The sequence below is a fragment of the Saimiri boliviensis genome, chromosome 5 (genome assembly GCF_048565385.1).
Source record: "Saimiri boliviensis isolate mSaiBol1 chromosome 5, mSaiBol1.pri, whole genome shotgun sequence".
NCBI classification, from domain to species: Eukaryota; Metazoa; Chordata; class Mammalia; order Primates; family Cebidae; genus Saimiri; species Saimiri boliviensis.
The window spans coordinates 117,157,291-117,181,304 of NC_133453.1; the positions used below are offsets into that span (position 1 = coordinate 117,157,291).

Consider the following 24,014-nt stretch of genomic DNA (forward strand, 5'->3'; position numbering starts at 1 on the left):
CTCTCCCTCCGCTACACACACCCAAACCCACACCCACCCACAAACACACAAACCAGCAGTGACAACCACTCATCCTTCATAACAGCAACCAGAGAGTGGAGAAAATAAAAAGCTGAGTTTCTTAGGCGTGGGGGTGCAAAACAGCCAGGCTCCTGCCTGCTGCCCCTGCTCTCAGCGCGCACAGACCCATAATCCTGCATTTCTCCAACAAGTTGTTTATGGAGTTGCTTCTCCATTTGCCTACATCCCAAATCCACCCCTCCCGGGTTTCTTCTGCCCCCTCCTCGGTCCCGGCATGAAGGAGGGGGAGGGGCGCGGGTGCGGGAGCGGGTGGGGGAGGGCGGACCGACGCACGGGCCCGGCGCCGCGGCGCCCCCTCTCCGCCCGCGGCTGACGCCCCCGGATTATTTATCCGCAGAGTCCCGCGCGCGCCCATTGGGCCGAGGACGGAGTGTCAGCGCGAGTCCCGGCTCGCCATTGGCCCCGCACACGTGCGGCCCTGACTCACGTGCTTCCGGTTTGAACGCAAAAAGTGTGCCTGGGTGATTTTTTTTTTAAGCGAGAGAGTTTGTGCAAAGATCCGAGCTGTCAGAGATTTGAAAAAAAAAAAAAAAAAAAAAAAGCCCCAGCCCGGCGCTGGCGGAGACGCGCTCTCCCTGCAAAAAAAGCAAAGGCGATTAAAGGCGCTGCCAGCCTCATGCTCTGGGCACAGCTGAGCGTGACACTCGGGGAAGTCAAACCCCTCACTACTGCCTAGGAAGACGGCTAGACTTTAAAGACTATTTTTTTTCCCCTTTAAGAAAAAAATTCTTGGAGCTGTTTTCTTTTTTCTTGGTTTCTTTTTCCTTTTCTTTTTTTTTTTTTTTCTTTTTTCTTTTCTTTTCTTTTTTCTTTTTTTTTTTTTTACCGTGGCTTACTCCCCATTTAAATCAAATCATTGAATCTGGTTGCAGAAAGAAAAAAAGAAATAGCCAAGTGTCTCCATATCTGGATGTCTACAAATTAGGGAGAGACAGCGAGATCTATCTGCTAGATAAGAGCAAGCGATCCAGGCCAGACGCCTGAGCTTTTTTCCTGCACCCGCCCCGAGCCTTCGCTAGGGCTTCGCCTGCCTCCTTCCTCCGGGCACCCCCACGGGCCGCTGGCAAAGTGGGGTGGGGAGCGAGGAGGTGGGGGCGGGGGCCGGCGCGGTGGCCGGGGCGGCGGGGCGGCCGAGCATGGAAGAACAGCAGCCGGAACCTAAAAGTCAGCGCGACTCGGGCCTCGGCGCGGCGGCGGCGGCGGCGACCCAGGGCGGCCTCAGCCTGAGCCTCAGTCCGGGCGCCAGCGGCAGCAGCGGCAGCGATGGAGACAGTGTGCCCGTGTCCCCGCAGCCCGCGCCCCCCTCGCCGCCCGCGGCGCCTTGCCTGCCGCCCCTGGCCCACCACCCGCACCTCCCCCCACATCCCCCGCCCCCGCCGCCTCAGCATCTCGGGGCGCCTGCTCACCAGCCGCAGCCAGCGGCCCAGCTGCACCGCACCACCAACTTTTTCATCGACAACATCCTGAGGCCGGACTTCGGCTGCAAAAAGGAGCAGCCGCCACCGCAGCTTCTGGTGGCTGCGGCAGCCAGAGGAGGCGCAGGAGGAGGAGGCCGGGCCGAACGTGACAGAGGCCAGACTGGCGCAGGTAGAGACCCTGTCCACCCGTTGGGCACCCGGGCGCCAGGCGCTGCCTCGCTCCTGTGCGCCCCGGACGCGAACTGTGGCCCACCCGACGGCTCCCAGCCAGCCGCCGCCGGCGCGGGCGCGTCTAAAGCTGGAAACCCGGCTGCGGCGGCGGCGGCGGCGGCGGCGGCGGCGGCCGTGGCAGCGGCGGCTGCGGCGGCCGCAGCAGCCAAGCCCTCGGACAGCGGTGGCGGCGGCAGTGGAGGCGGCGCGGGAAGCCCCGGCGCGCAGGGCACCAAATACCCGGAGCACGGCAACCCCGCCATCCTACTTATGGGCTCAGCCAACGGCGGGCCCGTAGTCAAAACTGACTCGCAGCAGCCTCTCGTATGGCCCGCCTGGGTCTACTGCACACGTTACTCGGATCGTCCATCCTCCGGTGAGTACCCAACTCCGGGCTGCGCATTGCCTTCTTGCCCCGCCGACCACCCTAGAACTCCAAGCTGCGGCGCTAGGGAGAGCAAACCCGGCCTCGGGCACTCCTTTCTCTCACGCCTGCTTCCTCACCCAGTTCCAGCCACAACCGAATGTTCACTCAGCTCTGCGATCCTGGCCTCTGCGGCCAACACCCGAGAAGCTACAGCTCCTGGCACAGGAGGCTCCAGTCTCGATTCTTTGGTTTTGAACTCTGAACCCCTGGGGCCTTCTTTGTCTTTTATCTTTATTATTCTTAGGAAAGGTACACAGTCAATGTTTTTCTTTCCAGGGAAACCGGTGTTTAGATATGGCGGGAAGGTGGGCCTAGAGATGTGTGTCTGAAATCCCACCAGCCTGATCGATCGCCCGGAGGCCAGATTGGACCAGAGAAGGCCTTGTTCAGAAAAATTATCTTCACTGTGTGTCCTTACAAACACAAACATAATCTCGATATTTTCTGCGATTTATCATTTACATTGATAAATATGAGGACACACACAGGAAGACAGAGAGGAAAGCATCTGAACGCCGTCCCTATCCCCGGGCCGTGTAGCGAAGAGTCTAACCCGGGTGGGTAGAATCCAGGGAAGGGCAGTTGCCAAAAAGGTGGGTGCTGGCAGCCCCTGGTTTTCTGGAGCTGACACACAGTGGGAGAGGAGAATAAACAGGTCAGGCTCAAGCCAGAAAACCGGGCCAAGGGCTTGAGAGCCAGCTTCCTCCGTAGCTTCTCCGCGGCGCGGCTCCCGCACCCTCCCGGCCCGGCGCTTTCCTTTTTTTCCCTTCTTTCTTCCGCACATCCAACAGTTAGCAGCTTTCTGGCATCCGAAGGCCTGTTTTTCCCGGCTTTCCTTCGACCCCTTTTCCGCGTGCCCCTCGCGCTTGGCGAACCCGAGTCGGAGACCTCCTTTGGGCCCTAGGAGAGGAGGCCGAGGCCTGCCCGACGCCCCGGCCGGGCGGGCAGTGTCTGGGAGAGCGGCAGAAGCTTTGGCCCAAGATCAGCACTCCAGGCTCCGGGTCCGGCAGGGGGCCGGGAGCAATGTAGCCACGCGCCGCTTTCCTCTCCCTGGTCTCTTGCCGCCCCACCGCTGCCGGCCGGGCGCGGATCGATGCGCACTATCAGCCCCCACCATCTCGAGCCCCGTTATTGACACGTCGGGCTCCCTGAACCTCCGAAAAGCTGCTTTGATTGACTCGCCTGATGGATAGAGTGATTGAGCTGTCAGGCTGCACGGCTGCGGCTGGCCGGGAGACTACGATTTTATTACAAGAGTCCGTGCCTCTGCACACACATACAACAACACTTCAACATGTCCCGGACGCTCAACGCGCAGCGGGGCCTTTTTGGGGATGTGCACATTTCCTTGGCTATTTCTGCCGGCTCAGCTAATTACAAATCTAAACCCCAGTTCTGCTCTGGAGAGGGCCTTGGCTTTGTTCTTGCCCACTTTCCTTCTTATGGGCCTGGGTAGGTAGGAAGGGGACTGGCTCCTTCTCCGGCTTGGGCAGTTGGGGGAGAAGGGGATGAGTCGCGACCCAGATCTGAGTCTTTGCAGAGTGTTAGGCCTGGACTCTTTGTCATAGGACAACTGGTTATCCAGGCTCCTGCCTGCCTCAGGAGCCAGCTGCCCAGATGCCGGAGGTTTCGGCATGTTCGGAGATGCGGGCAAAGATCCTCCCTTTTAGACAATTTTAGAGATGAACAGGCCTGACAGGGACTTACTTTGGTTCAGTGAGCTACCATAACCAAGGCAGGACCCAGAAAGTAAATGCCAGAAGACTTGGGTGTGGAAGCGGATGGGCAGAGGTGCAGGCTTTTGAGGTACACACCAACAGTTCAATCCTCTCCTGGTTTTCTCGCTTTCCCTCCTTCCTTTCTCAGGGACTGGGCCCTCCTCCCAAACTAGTATTTGAGGAGAACTTCACCTTCTTAAGGAGGTTTCCTGTGTCCCCTTCCCTTTCCTATCTTGGGGTCAAAGCACAATTTTTTTTTCCTAGGTCATCCCTGTCTCCCTCCCTCTGCTTCTTTTTGCTGTAGATGGGAGAAGGGGGTGCAGTCTCCTTGCAAATGTCATCAGAAGGCAGAGAAAGCCAATCTGGCTTGTTTTTGTTATTCAGTTTTCAGTCCTGAAATTGCAGCAGTTCAAAAGAGAGATGAGGAATACCTAGATGAGGGAGACCTTGCCCCACTCAGCCTGATGGAGGAATGGGGAAGGCCCTCTCTTATTGGCACCATCCAAGGGGCAAGGCTGAAAACCCAGGGACCAGGGTCATGGGGGTCGGTGAGGGCCTTTTCTTCTCCTTCAGAGAAGGGGTGGTCTCTGCATCCCTGAAACCCTGGAAAAGGCTTCCTTTAGGCCAAAGAGAAAGAAGCTGTGGAGGTGTGTGGGGGAAGGTGAGGTGGGAGGCAAACACCAAATACTTCTCCCAGCCCCTTCCCTATCCCATATTTTTCTGGGGTCAATAGCTACAAGCAGATGGGGTCTTACTGTAGGTGCTCCTGTAGGTACACTTCTTGAGGAGGAGAGAAGGATTAGTTTGAAGGCTGGTGACTCCCCCAGGGCCTGCCCTCACTGTCCCAGTCCTTTCTATTTCAGAGCTGTCAGGACAGCAGGCCTCTGACCCCCAACTCTGGGCTGGGCCAGATGAGCTCCAGATATTTCTCCATCTTGGATTACTGCCTTCTTGGCCCGGGAAATGTTGTGATTTCAGGCTGTCCCTGACTGTCCTGTGAGAACTGGGGTGTGAGATGCACCTACAACCTCAACAAGTTTTCCTCCACTGCTCCTTTGCCCTCTCGAAGGGAACACGGAGACCCCAGTGGCCTGGCGAGAGGCCCCTCAGTGGAGGGATTAGCCGGCGGGAGGGAGCCAGGGGTTCTGCAGGGCTTCCAAGATCGCCCTGGAAGCGCGGGGCTGGAGGCCCAGCTGGGCAAGGCAATTCTCAAGGCTTCCTTTGCCCTCTACCCCCTCCCTTCTGTCCTCCGTCCCCACCGCCCCCCGCCCCCACCCCGGCCCTCTCCGCCGCTGCAGGTCCGCGCACCAGGAAGCTGAAGAAGAAGAAGAACGAGAAGGAGGACAAACGGCCGAGGACGGCGTTCACGGCCGAGCAGCTGCAGAGACTCAAGGCGGAGTTCCAGGCAAACCGCTACATCACTGAGCAGCGGCGGCAGACCCTGGCCCAGGAGCTCAGCCTCAACGAGTCCCAGATCAAGATCTGGTTCCAGAACAAGCGCGCCAAGATCAAGAAAGCCACAGGCATTAAGAACGGCTTGGCGCTTCACCTCATGGCCCAGGGACTGTACAACCACTCCACAACCACGGTCCAGGACAAAGACGAGAGCGAGTAGCCGCCGCCGGCAGGGGCCGCGCGGTCGGGCCGCGGCGCCCGCGCCCCCTCCCGGCACTGCCGCCGTCGCCACTCGGCCCCTCGCTGTGGGAGAAGGCATCTGCGCAAAGGAGGGAGGGAGCGGAGGGAAAAGAGCGAGAGAGACAGAAAGAGAGCCTCGGAACAGACAGTGACGTTGAAACGCAGCATTTTTGAAAAGGGAGAAAGACTCGGACAGGTGCTATCGAAAAATAAGATCTATTCTCTATTCACAGTATAAGGGACGAAACTGCAAACTCCATAAAGCTCTATCTAGCCAAACCGCTTACGACCTTGTATATATTTAATTTCAGGTAAGGAAAACACGTGTAGCGATCTCTATTTGCTGGACATTTTTATTAATCTTTATTATTATTGTTATAATTATTATAATTATTATAATTATTTTATCCCCTCCCCCTCCGCCTCGCTGCCCCCGGCCCAGTTTCGTTTTCGTTGCCTTTTTCATTTGAATGTCACTGCTTCTCCGGTGCCTCCCGACCCGCATCGCTGGCCCTGGTTTCTCTGGGACTTTTCTTTGTGTGCGTGTGTTTCCTCGCGTGTCTGCCCACCGCCTCTCTCCCACCTCCCGGGCCCTTTCTGTCGGTCTGTCTGTTCTGCCCCTCCTTTCGTTTTCCGGAGACTTGTTGAGAAACACTACCCCACAGACTGCGAGACTGAACCGCCGCTACAAGCCAAAGATTTTATTATGTTCAGAAATCTGTAGTCTGAAATAAAGTGTACACTGTGCTCACGAGCGCTGGCGGCCCTCCTGTTTGCGGGCTCGGGAAGGGCGTGGGTCCGGGCACACAGCGCCCCAGCGCCCCTGCGCACGCCGGGCCCGGAGCCGGCCGGGCCTTGCGATCACCGCACAACGAACGCAGGGGCAAAAGGGAAGTGCGGCGGTGGACGGCCCAGAATCGGGTTTGGCCTGCGTCTGAAGGGTCTGGCGGGACACGCCTGTTCTCCGATTGCGTTCAAGGGAACTCAACGGCCGGCAACCCCAGCCCTGGCTTCCGAAACACCGCCTGGGCTGCCGGGATGCTCCCAGCCCGGGTCCAGGCCCAGTCCAGCGGCGGCCTCCTCCGGTACAACCTGCTCCTCACTCCAGCCTGCACCTTTCTTTTCGTTTTCTTTCTTTCTTTTATTTTCCACCTGATGCAGGATTTGCTGCAGATTTTTTTTTTTTTTTTTTTTTTTTCCTTCATCCAGAGGTACAGACCCGGAGGCCTGTCTCCCTCCCTCCCCAACAGCCTGGTTGGGTGAGGGATGCTTTGACCTGGCCTCTTCAGTCTGGACTCGCTGCTTTTCCTTTGGGGGAGCGCTTCTGTTGGCGAAGCATACGTCTGGGGGCGGCACGAGGAGGCTTTCGGGGCTTGGATCTCCTGATCCCGCAAAGCTGGAGGAGAGGAGGCCCAAATGCTGGGCAGCTGTGTGGAGTAGCTGCTTGGGCCTTGAACCCGAGATGGGCGCCAGCCTGCCATGTCTGGACCCTAAACCAAACAGGGTTCCCTTAGGCATCCCACAAAGCCTTAGTTTCTTCTTAAGAGGGGCGCACGCAGAAGCCCCAGGGCCCTCAGGACACCCTGGGTTCCCAGAAGGAAAAGCCTGGCCTGTCCCTGCTAACACTGGGGCCCATCCTTCCAGGTCAGTAGCTGGGCTCAGTGATTAAAAGGTGAGGAAGGGGAGGTTCCTTCTCAGGAAGTATTCTCTCCCCTTTGTCCAGGATTTTTTTGAATTGTAAATTCCACTTCCACCTTTTTTTCTCTCTTCTGCAATATGTATGTATATACCTCTACTTGTATGGCTAGATGGGCACATGCCCTCACGTACTTATGTGCATATATGGTAATGTGCAGATACATGCAGATATTGGTGCACCTAAGTTCCTAACAGTTTTTTGTATATTCCTGTACCTGTGAGTATTGTGCAATTTTCTTCTCTAATTAGATGCACAATTGGACGTTTGTGAGTTCACTGTGTGTACATGTATGAATTTGTGTTTGCACACTGGAATGTCTGCAGGTGTGTTTGCTGGGTTTGTGCATGTGTGAGAACACTATTCTCTGTGCTCTTCCCTTGAGTTTCTTATCTGTTTTTGCAGAATTGATTTTGTGTGAAATGAGAATGGCTAGCTCTTCCATCTTTTTTCTTGAAAGGTTTCCCCTGATTTGGCCCAATGGCTTGTTTGCTCCTGGCTGGGGAAATAACAGGGCTAGATCTCGAGCCCAGGAAGCCTAGAGCCCCACAAAATCCCCACTTAAGGGTTTGGGGGCTCAGTGGCCTAGAATGGAATTGGAGGGTGCCTTTGACACTGCTGTAGGTTCCCAACTTAATTGCAATTAAGTTCCTTCCTCCCATCTGCCCATTGTTTTCTGGAGGAGTGTCAAGTAACTCTTGCACATAATAGGTGCTCAACCAATCTTTGAATGCAGAGTTAGAAGCAGTGAGATGGGCCATCCCTGGGATTGGTCCAGGGGAGTTGTTTTCTGGCAGTCAAAAGCATGCGTTTTGCTTTCCTTGGGGAGTGGGCTTGGAATGTTTAAGCCTTCCAGACTTTCTTGTTAAAGAGTCTGAGGCCTGGGTCTCTGGCACCCGTCCCCTAATACAGACCTCTCCGAACTTCAGGAAGAGTCCCATTCCATCTCACCCTCCCAGCACATCCAGATGTGACGTTAAGGCTCCTCAGCTCTCTATATAGAGAACCTTACTACTTTGAATGTCTGGGAATTGAGCTACACTCCCTTCTGTCCTCCTTACTGTAGCTTCTTAGGATATGACGTCCCCCAAGACCACCAGGTTCAGAGGCTGGGATAGAGGCCAGTGTGAGCAGCAACTCCAGGAACCACTTCATTCCTTATGCTCCCCTTCTTCTTCCAAGAGGTCAGAACCAAGAGCTCTTTCCTTTAAACCATCGAGGGAGAGAGAAGGTGGTCACCCATTCCCATGATTGCCTTAGTAAAGTGTAGAGATGTGAGTGTCATTATTATGTAATTTGATTTCTTGCCCATTATCTCCTTTTATCTTCCAATCACTATGGGCAAATAGATTTTTCTTCATTGTACAGTGAAAGAACATGAAGTTCTGAGAACTTAAACATTTTGTTCATGTCTCCTCCATGACTACGTGTGTCTAAGTTGCATCTATTTCAGGGACCTGGCCAAGGCCCTGAAGCCATTATCCAGGACAACTTTCCCATCTTCTCTCCATTTTTTCTTCTTTCTGACTGGAGTAGAGGAGAGGGGAGGAGGACTCTGGTCAGAACTTTTTCTTGCACGCCCTCTAAAAAAAAGTACTAATAATAATCATAAATGGACATTGATTTCTCTGATTTATGGGGCTGGCTTAGTGAGCCGCCTGCGTATTAAAGTCTGGGGCTGCAGCGAAATAAATACTGGAGCACGCCATTCCAACTTCCGCATTTTCTGCTTTTCCTTTTTTTTTAAAGATTGGATTTAACCATAAACTTAAATCTTTCTCAGCCTAAAAGGAAATACATACTAGCTGAGTCTAAACAGTATTGATCCCTGGCTCTTTCTGAGGGCAAAGGCCTCTGTTTTCTTGCAGGGAACTCCCTTTCCTTCAGTAGGGTGAGCAAGAAGGAGAAGGCTGTGGGTAGATGAGGCTGAGGGAAGGCAGGAGGAAAGTAGAGGGAGAGGGTGCTGTGGTTTTTGGGAGTGTGGGGCTGCTTGGTGTGATTGCATGTGCTTATGTGTTCGTGGGTTGTATTATATGTGGGCATTTATATAGGGATAGTACTGAGTATTTAGGCTTGGGAGGTGGAAGTGTGTGCTTTGGGTGTTTGGCCCCACTGGTGATTGTTTGGTGTCTGTAAGTGAGTGTATGTGTACTGAGTTCTTAAACCCCCTAGATGGGGCTGCCCCGGGAACAGAGGAGTGGCCTGCTAGCCTGCACCCTCCCAGACCCCCACACCTATCTGTCACCTGTGGCAGGGTTTCCAGAGATAATACCATGGGGGAGGCCACTGTGCCCCAGGATACCCCCAACCCCAACATACACGCTCAGAAAAAAAAATGCCCCAAAAAAGGCCAAGCTGCAAGGACAGGGGTGAGCTTTGGCTGACTCCTAGAGGTCCGGGAGGTGCGGGCCAGAGCTAGACTCTGCACCCTGGATGAATTATGCCATAGCTTCTGTGGGGTGGCCATCAATTCCTTCCATGGTCAGCCTGGTTTTTCCTTTGTGTGAATGAGAGAGGCCATTCTTCCAGCAATCTAGCCAACCCACTATCCTCTGCTTCCACCACACAGGGGAGGGGGACAGAGAAGGGCAGGGAGGCATCCAAGTGTCCTTCCCAGCTTCACCTCAGAGCCTGGACCATTTTAGTCTGGATGTCACAGTGGGCTCAAATGGAAGACTGTGCCCATCCCTGTCTGTGGGAGGTGATGGAGCATCTTCATCCCTCCTCACTCCCACTCCTCACTCCACTACCATCTCTCACTTTGAACTCTGGGGAGAGGGTTACTCTTCTGTGGCAACCTGTGGAAAGGGGAAGGGCTAGGGACTCTGCCAGCCTCCACCCCTCCTCAAATGCTTTAGGTCAGTTTTTTAATGCAGTATCAGTGTTGGAAGGGTTCTCAGGGATTCTTGAGTTAAAAAGTCCTGAGAGAGAAAGTGTCCCAAGAGAAAGCACAGGCGAATGAGAGACAAAACCCTCAGCTTTCCTATCAGTCCAGGCCTCTTCTCACTGTACCATCAAGTGGGTAATGTCAACACACGTGTAGGCACAATGCACACATGTACACACTTCCGCACATACAAGTGTATAACATGCACACACCCATGTGGATAAGTATGCACACGTGCAAAACATAGGCATGTATACAAATGTCAATGGATCAATATACAGTGTATTCACAGCAAGTATATGGACCTTGTCTGTGTAGAAAATTCTGGCACACAACTATGCATGAGCCAGGAATACACATACGGGTGTCCAAGACACACCTGCATGCCCCAGCTGGTGGGCTTCACTTCTAGCCAGGAGAGGGAAAGGACATTGTTTCCAGGACTCAGGACAGACCTGTGTGCCCTCTCTTTTGTATGGAAACCACCAGGAGGAGAGGCAGTCCCTTCCCTCTCCCCTGGAGGCAGCTGGTCCAGTCCAGGTGCCTGGGCTCAGACACAGACCCAATGCTACAACCCACTTCCCCAAGTAAGTACATCCAGTCCCCTCCCAGCTGGAGCTCTTGGGGCTGGAGCAGGCCAAGGGCAAGAGGGGGCAAACATCACAAACAGATTTCTCAGAGGCTTGGTAAGTCGTGGCCCATTACAATTTGCTCCTTGAGTTTGCTTCAGATACAGTCTTTCCCAGATGGGTGCCACTCTGGAGATGGAGTGGGCCCCTGCACTCTGGAATCTCCCCACATGTATAGGGGTGGGATGTTTAGAGGGCATTTGGAAAGATTTCAGGCTGTAGTAATGGAAGACTCTACGTATGCATAACCCTATAGAAAAGCAGAAATTTATTGGGTGTGTGCAGGCACACACATCTTGAAGAGAGGATTCCTATCAACAGCTCATGACTCTGCTTTAGGCAGGCAGGTGGGTGGGAGTGCTGGGAGGAGGCAGGGGATTATAGAGGAGACTAGTGGGACTGCTGAGGAGTGGGGTATAAAGCCAGGCACAAGTCAGACACTGTCAAACAGCACCAGACTCCCCTCTGCCTCCTGCCACCACACAGGCACACGGCTGGGAGAACGCTCCAGGGACAGCGCAGAGGAGTGGGAGCCCCCTGTGGGACAGATGAGAGTCCAAAGATTGGAGGGACCTATGAGAATTTCTGATTCAGCCACAACTACTGCAAGAGTGGACTTGGGCCCTGACAGCAACCAGTTCCTACAGTAAGAACCGCGGCTCTGCCATCTGATAAAGAGAACACAGTGGGAAACTGGACAGACAGAACTGGAGAGAAGCCTCCTCCATACTCCCAGTTTCAATACTGAATCCGGAAGACCACAGCAGGATTCTCCTTGCCCTTCCCCCACCCCTTCCCTCCAGGTACAGGACTTGTCCATTTGGCAGAGTGCAGGCAATTCAGAAGATGCCACTCCCAGAAATTCAAAATTAACATAATCGTTACTTATTGAGGGTCTTCCGTGCACATTACTAGCCATTTAACACAATTTATTTCGTTCAACCACATACATGTCTGTGAGTTGCATATTATAATCCCCACCTTACAGATAAGAAAAGTGAGGTCCAGGGTTGTCTTGCTAAGGTCGCACCAAATCACGTTGAAGTCTGTAGGGTAGTTACCGTCATAAATAGAAGAACGATTCACAGATGCACAGCGCAGTGTCAAGTCTCCACATTAGTCCTGGACTTTGGCACGTGGGGGAGCAGAGGAAGCACTGATTTGCGCGAAGGGCTATTATTCCTCCTCTCCTCAGTCTTAACTAGGAGTTCCCTCAGCACCTCCCCAGCCCCGCTCCCTCTCCTGCTGTAAATCAGGTCCGAGTTCCTGCTCACGCACCCCTACTCTACACCTCCCACCCGGATCTTAGATTAGGGTCCCAAGAGATTCCTATCTTTTCTCAGATAAAGATGCTCCTCTCCCCCCACAAACAGCAGTTTTCCCCTCACACTTTCGTCCCGCACCTGCGTCCAGGCTGAGTCCTCGGAAACGGCCCGCCCCATCCGGGCGTCTGGTACCTTGGCCTCGCTCCAGCCTGGCTGGAGCTGCCTGACCCCGGCGCGGTCCGCGGGGGGCGCTTCGTACAGGCACTTCCGGGCAGCGCTGCTCAGGTCGCAGGCGGATACCGTCCTTGACCCCCTCTCTCCAGTGGGGGCTGGAGATGGGAGTGCAACTGGGGCCTCGCCGAGGTCTCTGAGGGCACTTCGGCCCCCCCAACCCTAGGAACCGCGAAACCCTAAAGCTTCTTGCTCAGCGCGGGGCCCGGGCCCTGCCCACCCGCTCTCCTGGGACGCGCGCGGAAAGGCCCTTCCAGCCGCCTCCCTGCGCCAGGGTCCCGGCGGGCATCTGAAAGCCGCGCTTGGGTCGCAGGCTCCAGCCCCCGCCCTCCACCCCCGGTTCTCCCAGGCCACTGTTCATTGTACAGTTTCGATTTGTCTAGGCCGGGGTCTCTTCTTTCTTCACCATCTTTTTCTATGGGTTCCCCGCCGCTGTGTTCCTCCTCATCCTCGGCTCCAAGCTTTCCATTTTTGCACGCGAGGCCGCCCTCCAGCTACCAGCCTTTCTCCGGACGCTCGGACTCGGCCTCTGCATCAGGTTGCACCCTGGCGTCCCTTCCGCTCCAGGTCCTCCCTCTCTCCTCGTCGCCCAGCCCTGCCTCCAAGTTTGCGCCCAAGGCTGCCCGGCGCCACCGCTCAACTGGAAGTTCGAACGCTCCTACGGCCCGCTCCCCTCCCCTCTCCCGGACGACACTTGGGGACCAGTGCTGACTTTGGGTGTAGCCACACTGTCCCCTGCTGTTCTCCAGTCACCCCTGTATCTCCTTGACTCCCGGGCTTCCGAGTGAGGGCTTCCGGAGCCCGGTGTCGGGGAGCGCGCTTCCCCTGGTAGTGAGAGTCGCCATGCAAAGTCGGCTGCGCAAACTGGGCCTCGGAATAGCCGGGCCAGGGGTCAAACCAGGAAGGCGGGGGGAGGGGTGGACAGCAAAGCTGAAGAGACTTGACTTTATTTGTGTTGCTTCAACTTGTCCTGAATGGTTACACGAGGCGCGCGCTCTTCCACACACACCGCGGGCAGCCTAAACCTTCGCTGGCTCAGCCCGCCGGCTCCTCGCCCTGCCAGTCCTTGGCCGGCCCTGAGCCACTGGCGTCAGAGGGCTCCGGCGCCTGCCTTCTCAGTGCCGGCTGGGGAGGACCTGCTCGCCAACTGAACTTTCCTGCACTAGGTGAGCGCCTTCTGAAATACTCGCTGCGGCATCCTTTTTTGGGGCGGGGGTGAGAGGAAGCTGCAGAGCAGCTCTTCCCCCAATGAAGCCTCCATCCTCAGGGTGCAGAGATGTGTCCATCTCCTCCTTTCCTTTCCTGAAGCTATGTGGCCAGTTCTTTTCCCGAGGCAAAGCTGAGGTTTCCTGCTTGGGTTCACTGTCTACTTAGGATTTCGCTAAAACTAGCGGCGCCAACTCGCCCTTGTTCTGAGCATTCCCTGGGCAGGGCCCACCGGGGCCCGGAGGAGCTTCCAGAAGGGTGAGGCCGGGCAGGCGGGGGCGAGGAGGCCGCGGCCTGGCGGGAACTGTTCTTCGATCCTTCGCTGGATTTCCCACTTCTTCTATCCCTGCAGATTGAGGTCTGGCCTTCACCCTGGGCCTCCTAACTTCTCGTCTGCCCAAGTGCCCTCTTCTCAGCAGGCGGAGGCTCATAGCTCTGTTGGGAATAGGAACTTAGGTACCCCAGGGAGGACTGCTGAACCTAGTTCCACGCTTATCGGTCCTCGAGTTTCATAGTCATTCTTCATGTCCTCACAGAGCTGACCGCATCGTGGTGCAAAGTGACAAGTCGAGTGTTGGCTTGGGAACTGCCATGTAAGTGAGGGACCCTAGGTGATGGCGGAGGAGGGAATGGAAGGATTATTGCCTCCCCTCGACTCCCACCCGCCTGTGCCAAGTTCAGCCAGAAGTGAACAAAGTTTCCTTTTTGGGATTGAACCCGTCTTGGGCTCTCCAAACGCGCCGGACTTGCGGATAGGGAAATGAGGAGCAGAGTCCTCTGTGCCCATCGCCTGCAAACTGGCCCCAAACAGAACCGGCCACTAGGAAAGAAACCAGGTATGCGCTGGGGCCGGGGAAGGCACCCTCGCAGCGGACGTTCCCGCAGGTAGTGCGCGACTCCTGCCCCAGGAAGAAGTCGCTGCTGCCTGCAGGGTGGTCCTGGAGAGGCTCGGGCCTCTGTTGAGACTCCTCACTTCCTTTTTCTCCGGGACCACGGGTCTCCAGCTTCTTCCGCCCTAGGCTCCCCCACCTCCTGGGTTCCTCCTGGGACAGTTGTTTGAACCAGTGCCCTATCCCCAGGAGGGCTGCTCGAAGTTGGAGATTTGGCCCACCAATCCTAGCAAGTCCTCACCCGGCTGGCGAGGCGCAGCGAAGCGGCCCTCCCTCCCGCTACCCCGGGTGGGGTAGGGACTCTCTTTCCCCTGGAGACCCTCTAGCACCCGAGTGTTGATGATCATTACTTTAAATTAAAAGTCTCTTTTCTCCTTTTCGTCTAAGCCTCAACTTAGTTTCAGAGAATGAAGCGTGAAAGCTCTTTTATGGAGATTACCGATGCTTCATTTATTCCCGCGAATGGCAAACACAGCCCGGGAAAAACCAAGCGAGCAAGCTCCTTGTCTCGGATCCTCAGCCGTCTCCGTGTTCACAAGCTCACTTGGCTGTGAGACGCCGTCGGGGAAAGCCCCTGCAGTGGCTTCCCTGGGGAAGGGCACTGCGCCTTCGCTGGTGCCGCAGTCAGCAAGCATCCCCGAGTGGGCGAGCAGTCTAACCTCAGAGGCCCCGCCTTGAGAACGGAGGCATTTGGGGCTAGGGAAAGTGGTGGGCGTCCAGGGATAGCCCTGAGGATCCCTGAGGTGCTGTGCTTATGTGAGTGTGACGACGCTAGTTATCATCGCTCCAAACTCACCCTTCCACTCCCTGTTTTCAGTGGAATCCGGGGGAACTTGGGGCGCATTACACTGGGAGAGCCAGGAGCCCCACATCCACATCCTGGATCTCATTCACGTTCCCACTCCAACGTTACACCAGCCCCTGTAACCTTTTCAGTGCTTGGCCAAGAGGCTGTGTCCATAGTAAGCACTTTGGTGGGGCTGTTTTATATTTGCACGTCTGCCAAATGCAGTCCCTAAGAGCAGGCAGCACCCGCTGGAAAGGGTGGGTCATTTTGGAAACAGATCCAGAGCCTTTGAATCTCTGGAATACAAAACTCACCTTGTCATCTGGCGGTTGTCTCCTCCACGATCAGGATGCTTTGACCATTTCACAAGGGGCAGTTGGAAGGAAGTGATATAGCCCCCGGCAGAAAACACAACAGAGGGTTTTTATTCTTTTTAGACAGAACAGAGAAGTTTGAAGAAGAAAAGTATAAGCTCCTAAAAGAGAATTTCCAGAATTCAGGCTTAAATTCCTTTGTGACACTGTGTTATTAACTCCAACGCAGTGGCGTCTCCACATTCCGGCCATCCCACTCTGGGAGCCCCTGTAACACAAAAGCTATTGTTGGGGGGTGGGTAGCCAGGAGGGGCCACCAGCCCCCCTTCCTCCCACCTAACCCAATGTACAGGTTGCAGGGAGAGTGCCAGCACTGCTTTTGTTTAGAGGGGCTTGCTCTATCTAAGACGACAGCTTACAGACATGAGTATGGGAGTTTCCCTGGGGTGTCAACATGGACCAGGCTGAAAGTGATACAGTCACTTACTATATAGCCAATGACTTGTGTATAGCATGCAAGGAATTTGGGCCCATTTTGTTGCCCTGTCTGCCCTTAATGGGTAATGACAGTTTCACCATAAAGGTCCTCAGTGGCTAAGAGGGATAGTCTAAATGGTTCTTTGAGAGCAACATCACCCTACAGAGCCTGGGGAGATCCCACTGGTGACATAAGGAAAGGTGAGGCTAGCCGAGTTGCAGCGCGGGGGGGAGTGGGGCGGAGGGGCAACATGAAGTCTATTGGAGCACACAGCACTAAGTTGGGAAAGGCAGAGAGAGGGCTTGCTGTTTGCCTGAACAGTTGCCAAGTTTCATTAATTACTCAGTCATTTTAATGTGAAAGCAAATACCAAAATGCTCTCGTGCCCATTCTGAATTAATGGCCTGCAAAATTAGATAAGGAGGGGGCCAAAAGGAAAGTTGAGGTGTTCAGAGGAGTATTCGACCCTTCTTTCAAACCTAATAGGTCCCCCTGCACCAAATGCCCAAGGTGGTGGTCAATGAGTTGAAAACCTAAAGCAAAAGCTATTCCTTAGTGAACAAAGGTTGGATTCTAATAATGACAAACATCAGAAGGAAATCTTCCTTGGGTTCTCATTAATTATTCAGTCATGCAACCTGGCCTAAACCAGGTGCTGTGATGTTCTTGGTACTGGCGTGGGCCCCCATGGGAGGCATACCTGATGTTCCAGGAGCCCGTGCCACCAGATATTCATTTGAACCGAATGAATTTCTGAAGGCTATGCCTGGGTGTTTGGAATATGTCAGAACCCATTTCTTAACTTCCATAATGTCAAGGCAATTCATGTGGGACCATTTTTATTAGTTAACTTTGTTGAATTTGTAATCTGTGAAATAGAAAACAAAGTCAGGTTTAAGTGCACCTACCTTAGTTTATTACGTCAGCTTCAGGAAAAACAAAAAACAAACAAACAAAAAAAAAACTTACCTCCTTGCTTCCACCACATACAATCTGTTTACATAGCAAAACACAACCACCGATTTATAGAATTTATAGTTGCTTTTCCTTGATGCTTTCCCTCCTTATCCTTGTGTTTGTTCTCAGGTGCTTTTGATGTGCCTACATTTTTGATGGACACATTCTCTTGAAATGTGGCTGTGGGGGGCAGTCCCAGGTAGCTTTCAGAAGTGTGGCCTTGGGTTTGGAATGGAGCATGTAAGGACGGGATACAGAGTGACTTGCTGCCTTCTGGGTGTCATTTAAAGCGGATGAAGCCAGAGGGGCACCCTGCTGAAATGACTCCCCAGTCTATTTTTGGGTCACATTCTTCAGAGTTATTACTAAGGAAAATAACTTCATCATAAGCATCACATTTCTGCATGGGCAAAACTTGGGCAGAAATTTGAAACATTCTTCTGGGGCCATTTTATGTTTAATTGCTTTTGATAAATCCACCATTGCAGGCCTCATCCTTGAAGTTCACATTCTTGGAATTCTAGGATTCTTTCTGGGATTCTTTTAGGCATAGTCTATACATGTAGACCAGTTTCAGTAAAAATGACAGTGAAACAGGAGTTGGCTGAAGTCATACAAATAGTGATGCGATTGTTTAACTGCTTTCCTTCACCTTACCCAGGCCAGATTTTGGCAGAGAGCAGACTAGCGGCTGGTCTTCCTATAAAGTGTATGTATGTCTGACCTCTTCGTTTGATAGGGTATAGGTCAGAAAAAGACTAGGGTCTGACACCACCAGAATTCTCTTTTTAAAATGAAATGAGTTTACTCCTAATAAAGACCATTTGTAGAAGCTGAGGATACTACATCCTCGGAAAGAAATTCAGAACTGATCTCTGAGCTGAAAGATGACTGGTTTCTTGGTAGTGTCTTGGTTAGAGAATCAAACTCTAGGCCTTTGAAGAGTGTTCGTGTGTCTCTTTCAAGAAGTTATAGTGCTTACGCAGAGGCTGGTCTTGAATTTCTTCAACCTAAGGGAAAGTCTCTTTTTTGATATTATTTTTTATAGTGAAGGACCTTATAAAGGAGATGGCTCCTTGCACTTTTCCTTGGCAACCCTAGTCATTGAACTGGCAGCCTCTCTGTGGGACCAAGGATTTCATATGCACGGAGGTGGGAAGCCACGATCAAACGGAGTGAGTCTCAGAACCACCCAGGATAAAGACAAAAAAAAAAAAAAAAAAAAAAAAAAAAAAAAAAACCTTTTGGAATATCTGACTCAATATCCTTGGCACCAGGACAAACAAGAGTCATACTAATCCCTTGCACAGTTTTTCTAAGCATATCTAGAGTCTTATCTTTGACGTTCCGAGAGGCGGATGTCAGAGTGAAAATGGAAGTTTATGCCACCGTTTGACCATTTTGGCTTTTATTTGTCTATTTCCTTATGTGTGAGGAGTGAAAGGATGGAAGAGGAGAGAATTTCTGGAAATCTTTAATGGTAGACATAAGGCTGATCTTTTTTTAAAAGTGGAGTTTGCTGTTTAATAAATAAAACTCCACATGTCAATCTGGGAAATCTGATGTTTATTTGAGTGGGTAAAAGATTCATGAAGAGTGGCATCATGTGGTGTGTTGGGTGCAGTTTCTTTCCATTTCTAGATTCATGTTTGGAAGGAGGCAGGTGCCTTCCCTCAGGTAACCCAGGGTTCAAGCTAGAGCCTAGCTTTGTGGGCAGGCCTCTGTCTTAGAGACTTTCATGAGCAGCAGAAGAGGTCCAAATTCCCAGGCTGGGGGTCATTTTTTTCTGGTCTTCTAGGTGCCTGTCCACACTCCTCAACTGTGGTGGTAGAAAATGAACACAGATTACTTTAGGATCTGTGGGGAATGGAGTAGAGAGGTGTCTTTCAGAAATCGATGTTCAGTTTGGCCTGTTTTACTTCCATTACTGTGTGTTTGAATGGTGGGAACTTTTTATCTGGAAGGGAATTATTCCTGTGCACAATTGTCAGTCCTGCCAGGAAAGTTATGGCTGCCTTATAAAAGAGGACTGCCTGTCTTCCTTTGTCCTAGGTTGGGAAGGCCTCCTGGTCAATAAATACATATTAATCATGTAAAAGGATTGACATGCAAATGAAGGGCATCATTGACAAGCCCTGGATGGCCGAGGGGAACCCTGCTGCAGCTGTGGTCCTGGCTGAAGAGCTGGGGCTGTACCAGGATCTTTGCTTGGTGTTTTCCGAAGGGTTAAACACCCTTTTCCAACAAATACGTGAAAGAGTTAATTGGGCTAGAGATGGCTTTAGGATCTTCTGCTTTGCATGCTTCTTAGCTCTGCCAAGTCTCCAGATTTTTTTTTTTTCTTCATATTTTAAGTCTGGCATTAAGCAGGCCACCCTTTGGATCGCCCTGTCTCCTGGCCCAACTGGAAGCCTCCAAAGGTACTTTGTTCTTCCGATCAAAGAAAAGTTAAACCAATCAGAGAAATGGTTAAAAGCTTAGGTGAATTTTTGGAGGAATGCTTGATATTGCAGGAATAATTGTTAGTTGCCATTATGAATTATTGCTTATAAAATAGCATGATGTATATCGGGGCTTTCTTCACAGAGCAAAGGCACTACAAAATTACTTGGTATAGGCAACACAAAGCTTTGACTCAAATTTTTCTATATGCATGACACCTGTGGGTATGTATATTTCACAGCAATGTTTTTTAATATACATATGACCACTGAAAATATAGTTTTGGTGTCAGGATATACATGGAAAATCTTAACGTTTATAAAGACAAAATAAAATGCATTATTATATGCTCCCAGCTCATCTTTGGGGTGAATATAGTTGCTTTATCTATAATGAATTGTTAGGACATTTTAACCTTGCTGATAGACGAAGTTACTATATATGCTGAGATAAATGTGAAGAGAATCATTTGTGCTAATGAGTGTTCTAACTTTGATGTTCCTTTATGGGTGCAGATGTTTAAGAGGTGAACAATTGGAATTTGGCGCACAATTTAGGCTCTGAGTTATATCTGTGGGCACTTGTCAGCGAGGAGGCTTACATTTGGTAACTTTGGAATTGGAGCAAAGAGCAGCTGGTTTTTGGTGATATTCCTGCTCAGGCCATAGGTGTCTAAATGGGCCCTACTTTGATAAAGACTATGGATGTCCGGAGATTCTGGCAAATCAGGCCCTAGGAACTGTTATTGAGGAAACACATACTTGGGCCTGGTTGCTGTCTTTCTTTTGTGGTCTATGTCTAATCTTATCTAACAGCTCTGCAACTAAATATCAGATCCTGTCACACAAACAGGAGGAAAGAATGTAAATGGTCTTCCTCTCCTAACATGAAATACTAAATGCTACCTTGTAAATTAAATGTATCTGTAGATGACCTGAGGACTCAGGTTTTTCTGTATTTTGGGATTATATTCATACTGACCAACCAAGATACTGACTTGCTAAAACACTTGAGTTTTCCTTTTAGATAAATTCACGGAAAGGATGTTTTTCGATGGGAGCTTGTTAGCTCTGAAAATCCACACCTAGTTCAAAATCAAACACTAAATCTTCTAAATTCTTGCTGTGGACATATTATATTTGATGTGCTTCATTAATATTTATCTAGATTGTAGGTGAATCAAGTATTACCTAAAATTCAAACCCAGTGAACATGTTGTCTATTGAATTGCTGTGTGTATTTGTATGTGTGTGTAAAGAAGAGAGTAGCTACTGCCCCAGATAAATTATTTAACATGATTTTTGTATATTGTGGAGAGGCAGGCTGAGCCTCATTTTTTGGATTATGATTTGTATTATGAAATGCTTATCAAATGTTTTCCAAAGATTAGTTTAATTTTAATTAAATAAACCTTTCTCAAGAGGAGGCTCCCAACTATTTCTTGTACCCAGAGGCTAACGTACTTGTTGTTTTTAATTATTTTCTGCTGTTACCCAAACTGCTTTGGGTACTCCTGCCCAATTAAATCAAAGGCACAGGTTCCTTATACACAATATGTTTAATATTTAATTTTAATTAAATTAATTAAATTGTTTATTTAATTTTATGTGCATTATTGTGCATAGAATAATGCAAAATTCATGATAGTAAGAATTGGGGTGGGGAGGTGAATCAGAGAGCTTTCAAACAAGCTAATTACAACTTCCCCTTCATTTCCAGGGGAAACATCCTAACATAAGGCAAATGATAAACCTGAACTTTCTCTGCAGCATCCCATGACTTTTAGCCATTGCAGAGTTGAGTTTCTTGGCCTCTTTCATCCTACGGAGCTTGCCTTGCAATTTTCAGCCATAACAGCTGCTCTGCAGAGGAAAGGGTATGTGCAAGTATGTACATGCTGTTGTCACAGCTCATGCTCCAGTGATATTTTCTACTTTGCTGAACACAGAGCTACCAGCACAGAGCTCCTGCGGAAGGACCATTTTCTACCCAGAGACAATGGCAAAACTTGCAGTAATGTCTTTCTACTCAGGAAGGGCCCATCCTCATGGCTTCAAGCCACCTGAGTCAGGACAGTGCTTAAGAATTTGGAGGCATTGGTGGGGTCCACCTTTTGGTCAGAAGTAGTTCCTTTCAGGGAGGGATCCTTTGACCTGGCTGAGTTTCCAGTACAGTCTGCATCCTTAGGGCATAGTTTCTCAGGAGTGGTTTTATCTGCACAGCAATAGCCTTTGCTATCTCACACTAGAGTGCTTAATTCTCAGGACATTCATTTGAACAGAAATAGGATATAGATACAGGAAAAAAAAAAAAAAAAGCCCCAGAATACTTGGGCTTGTTCCCATTTGAGTTATCCTTAAAACGATGAGCTCCTTAGTCAAACATTTTCAAGTTCCTCAGTCAAAGGAACCCACTGAATTTTGATGCATTTTATTATCTCTCTTCTCTATTTTCCTGATGTAAAATAATGCCATTTTTACCATCACGGCCTGGCACTTGGGGCATCTGAGCCACACTTTCCAGACTTGACCTCATGACGTGGTGTAAACTTTTCATTTTAGGGTTTTGCCCATCTGGGCCACAGTTGAATATTTACGCTTACCATCACTCTCTCTCTCTCTCTCTCTCTATTTTTCCCTTGAGTTGGGGATAGTTTGTTTCTTGGTGTCTCCTGCTTATTGAACTTGTTAACCGTACTTAATGAGAGCTAACCTTTAACTTGATTCTCTCAGCCAGTGAGAAAAAAGGAGAAAGAAAAAATAATGGAAAGAAGGGAAGAAGGGAGACACACACACACACACACACACAGAGAGAGAGAGAGAGAGAGAGAGAGAGAGAGAGAGAGAGCACAGAAACCAGGGCTAGTGTCCTTAGGTAAAGTTTCGGTTTCACTAGCTACCTTACACGAGAATGGAGCTGCTAAAAATAAACTCTCTTTCTCTTTGTTGTTGTTTGTTTTTTTCCCCCTAAGGCTGGTTTTGTTTCAGTAGATTAAATATTATCATAAAAGTAGCTGATGATGCAGTAAATTAAAAATCAGGTTGTGGAATGTTTCGCAAAAGCCTTTTTTACTTGTATGGCACTTAACCAGTTGAAGCAAACATTCGTTTTAAACCAAAAGCATTTGTCAGGAGGAGTTTTTTTGCTTCAAGTAAGGGTTTGGAAAATACAGAGAAGTACAGTTAGCCAGAACGGACCTAGTAAAAAGAAACCCTGAATTTGGAGAGAGATTAATGTTGGCTCACTATGCACAGAAAAATGTCACTTTCTCTCTCTCTATTTATGTTGCCCATCTGTAAGCTTAAAGACATTTTTAGTATAAAACATAAGTCTGGGTAGCTGCAAGAAATGTATCTGACGACAGATGCAATCGAATTTGTAGGGCGCTGCTGCGTCACCACATTTAGCATCAAATTATGAATTAAACAAGAAGAATGAATAACAAATTAGGATTCGCCTAAGCTTAGCTTTGTGCAGTGGGACAATGAAAATTTATTTGAGTGCCATTCCTTGATGAGGTTACAGATTTTCTCCCAACAGAAGATACACATTGATACCGTGGAGACAATTATTGGAAGTTCATTTTCTGTGCACATCTTAGAAATCTTTTCAGGGAAATGAGAAGCTACGGTGAAGAGTCAGATTTTAGAAAACTCCCTTCTCTATGTAACTTTTCCTATGGAATGTTCAGTGTAGGATTGATTTGTTAAGAGAATATTTTGGAGAATGATATCAGAAATGTCCACGCTGAGTTGTATGTGGAGGTTTTGTTTGTTTCTGTTTTTGTTTTGTTTTTTTGCTGATGTGTAAGAAAATGGTTGGCTTTTAGTACTTCTTACAACAGGCTGAAAATGACAGGCTTCTTACAGCTGAGCCGTTCGTTAAAAAAAAAAATACCACACTTTCTTTCGAAAGCCGACAGCACTTTAAAAAGTATGGTCAACTGTACTCCTCACCTAACTGCAACCGGGAAATACCGTGTTTCGGCCCTCACTAATGCCTTCACCACATGCTGGTGCTCAGGGGAAGAAAGGAAAGGTTGCTGGAACATTATCAATGGAGTAGAGAAGTTGGATACACTAGGAGTAATTGCTTGGGTTGCTGAATATGAAAAAACTTTTCAAGCCCCTAATGTAACCCACGTGCATCATCATTCTAAGATTATTACAGAGACTAAATAGAGAGTCGTCTCAAATAGACATAAGAATACCAGCAGGATACATACCTAGGTTATTTTGGAAAACTAAAACAAAACATAACCCAGTACCACTGATGGCTGCTTGTTATGTAGGTGGTCGTTCTACGTAAGCGATGTTGCCTTATTTTTTAAATCAACTTCTTATTTTCAAGAAGTTTTAGATTTACAAATGAGTTGTGAAGCCTGTCGCCTTACTTTTGTTACAGGCATTACCATTGTGAGTATTATTTCCAAGTTTACCTCTTCCCCAGACCATTCTCAGAGGCAGAGGCTTCCTTCTGAGGAGGTATGGATATGACACAGTTTGCTTAGTGAGATCAGGGTTCCTGTGTCCCTGCAAGAAAGGGCAGGGACCTCACAGGCAAATCAGTTTAGAAAGTAAAATAACAGTTAAATGTATTTAAATAGCAGATTGCATAAAAATAAAAATATCTAGGGTTAGTCCAAAGACCAGCTTTGCAGGGACTGTTTCTGTATAGGGACTCTGATTTCATCTCTTTCTTCCCTGGCCTATTCATTTCTGTACAGTCAGTGTTATCTTGCTC

General features: G+C 50.1%; 1 protein-coding gene across 2 annotated transcripts in view; it reads left to right on the top strand.

Moving 5' to 3' along the window:
* Window positions 1-565: 565 nt before the first annotated feature.
* EN1 (engrailed homeobox 1) overlaps window positions 566-24,014 on the top strand; it is an 87,032-nt gene continuing 63,583 nt past the window's right edge. Inside the window, exons 1-2 of one of the 2 annotated variants that reach the window (XM_010342232.3) lie at window positions 566-2,085; window positions 5,153-6,243. In XM_010342232.3, coding sequence (XP_010340534.2) covers window positions 1,218-2,085; window positions 5,153-5,469 — 1,185 coding nt within the window. In that variant the 5' untranslated portion in view covers window positions 566-1,217 and the 3' untranslated portion in view covers window positions 5,470-6,243. Of the gene's footprint in view, window positions 2,086-5,152; window positions 6,244-24,014 lie in introns of those variants that run through there. The other variant, XM_074399878.1, reaches the window with a different exon arrangement.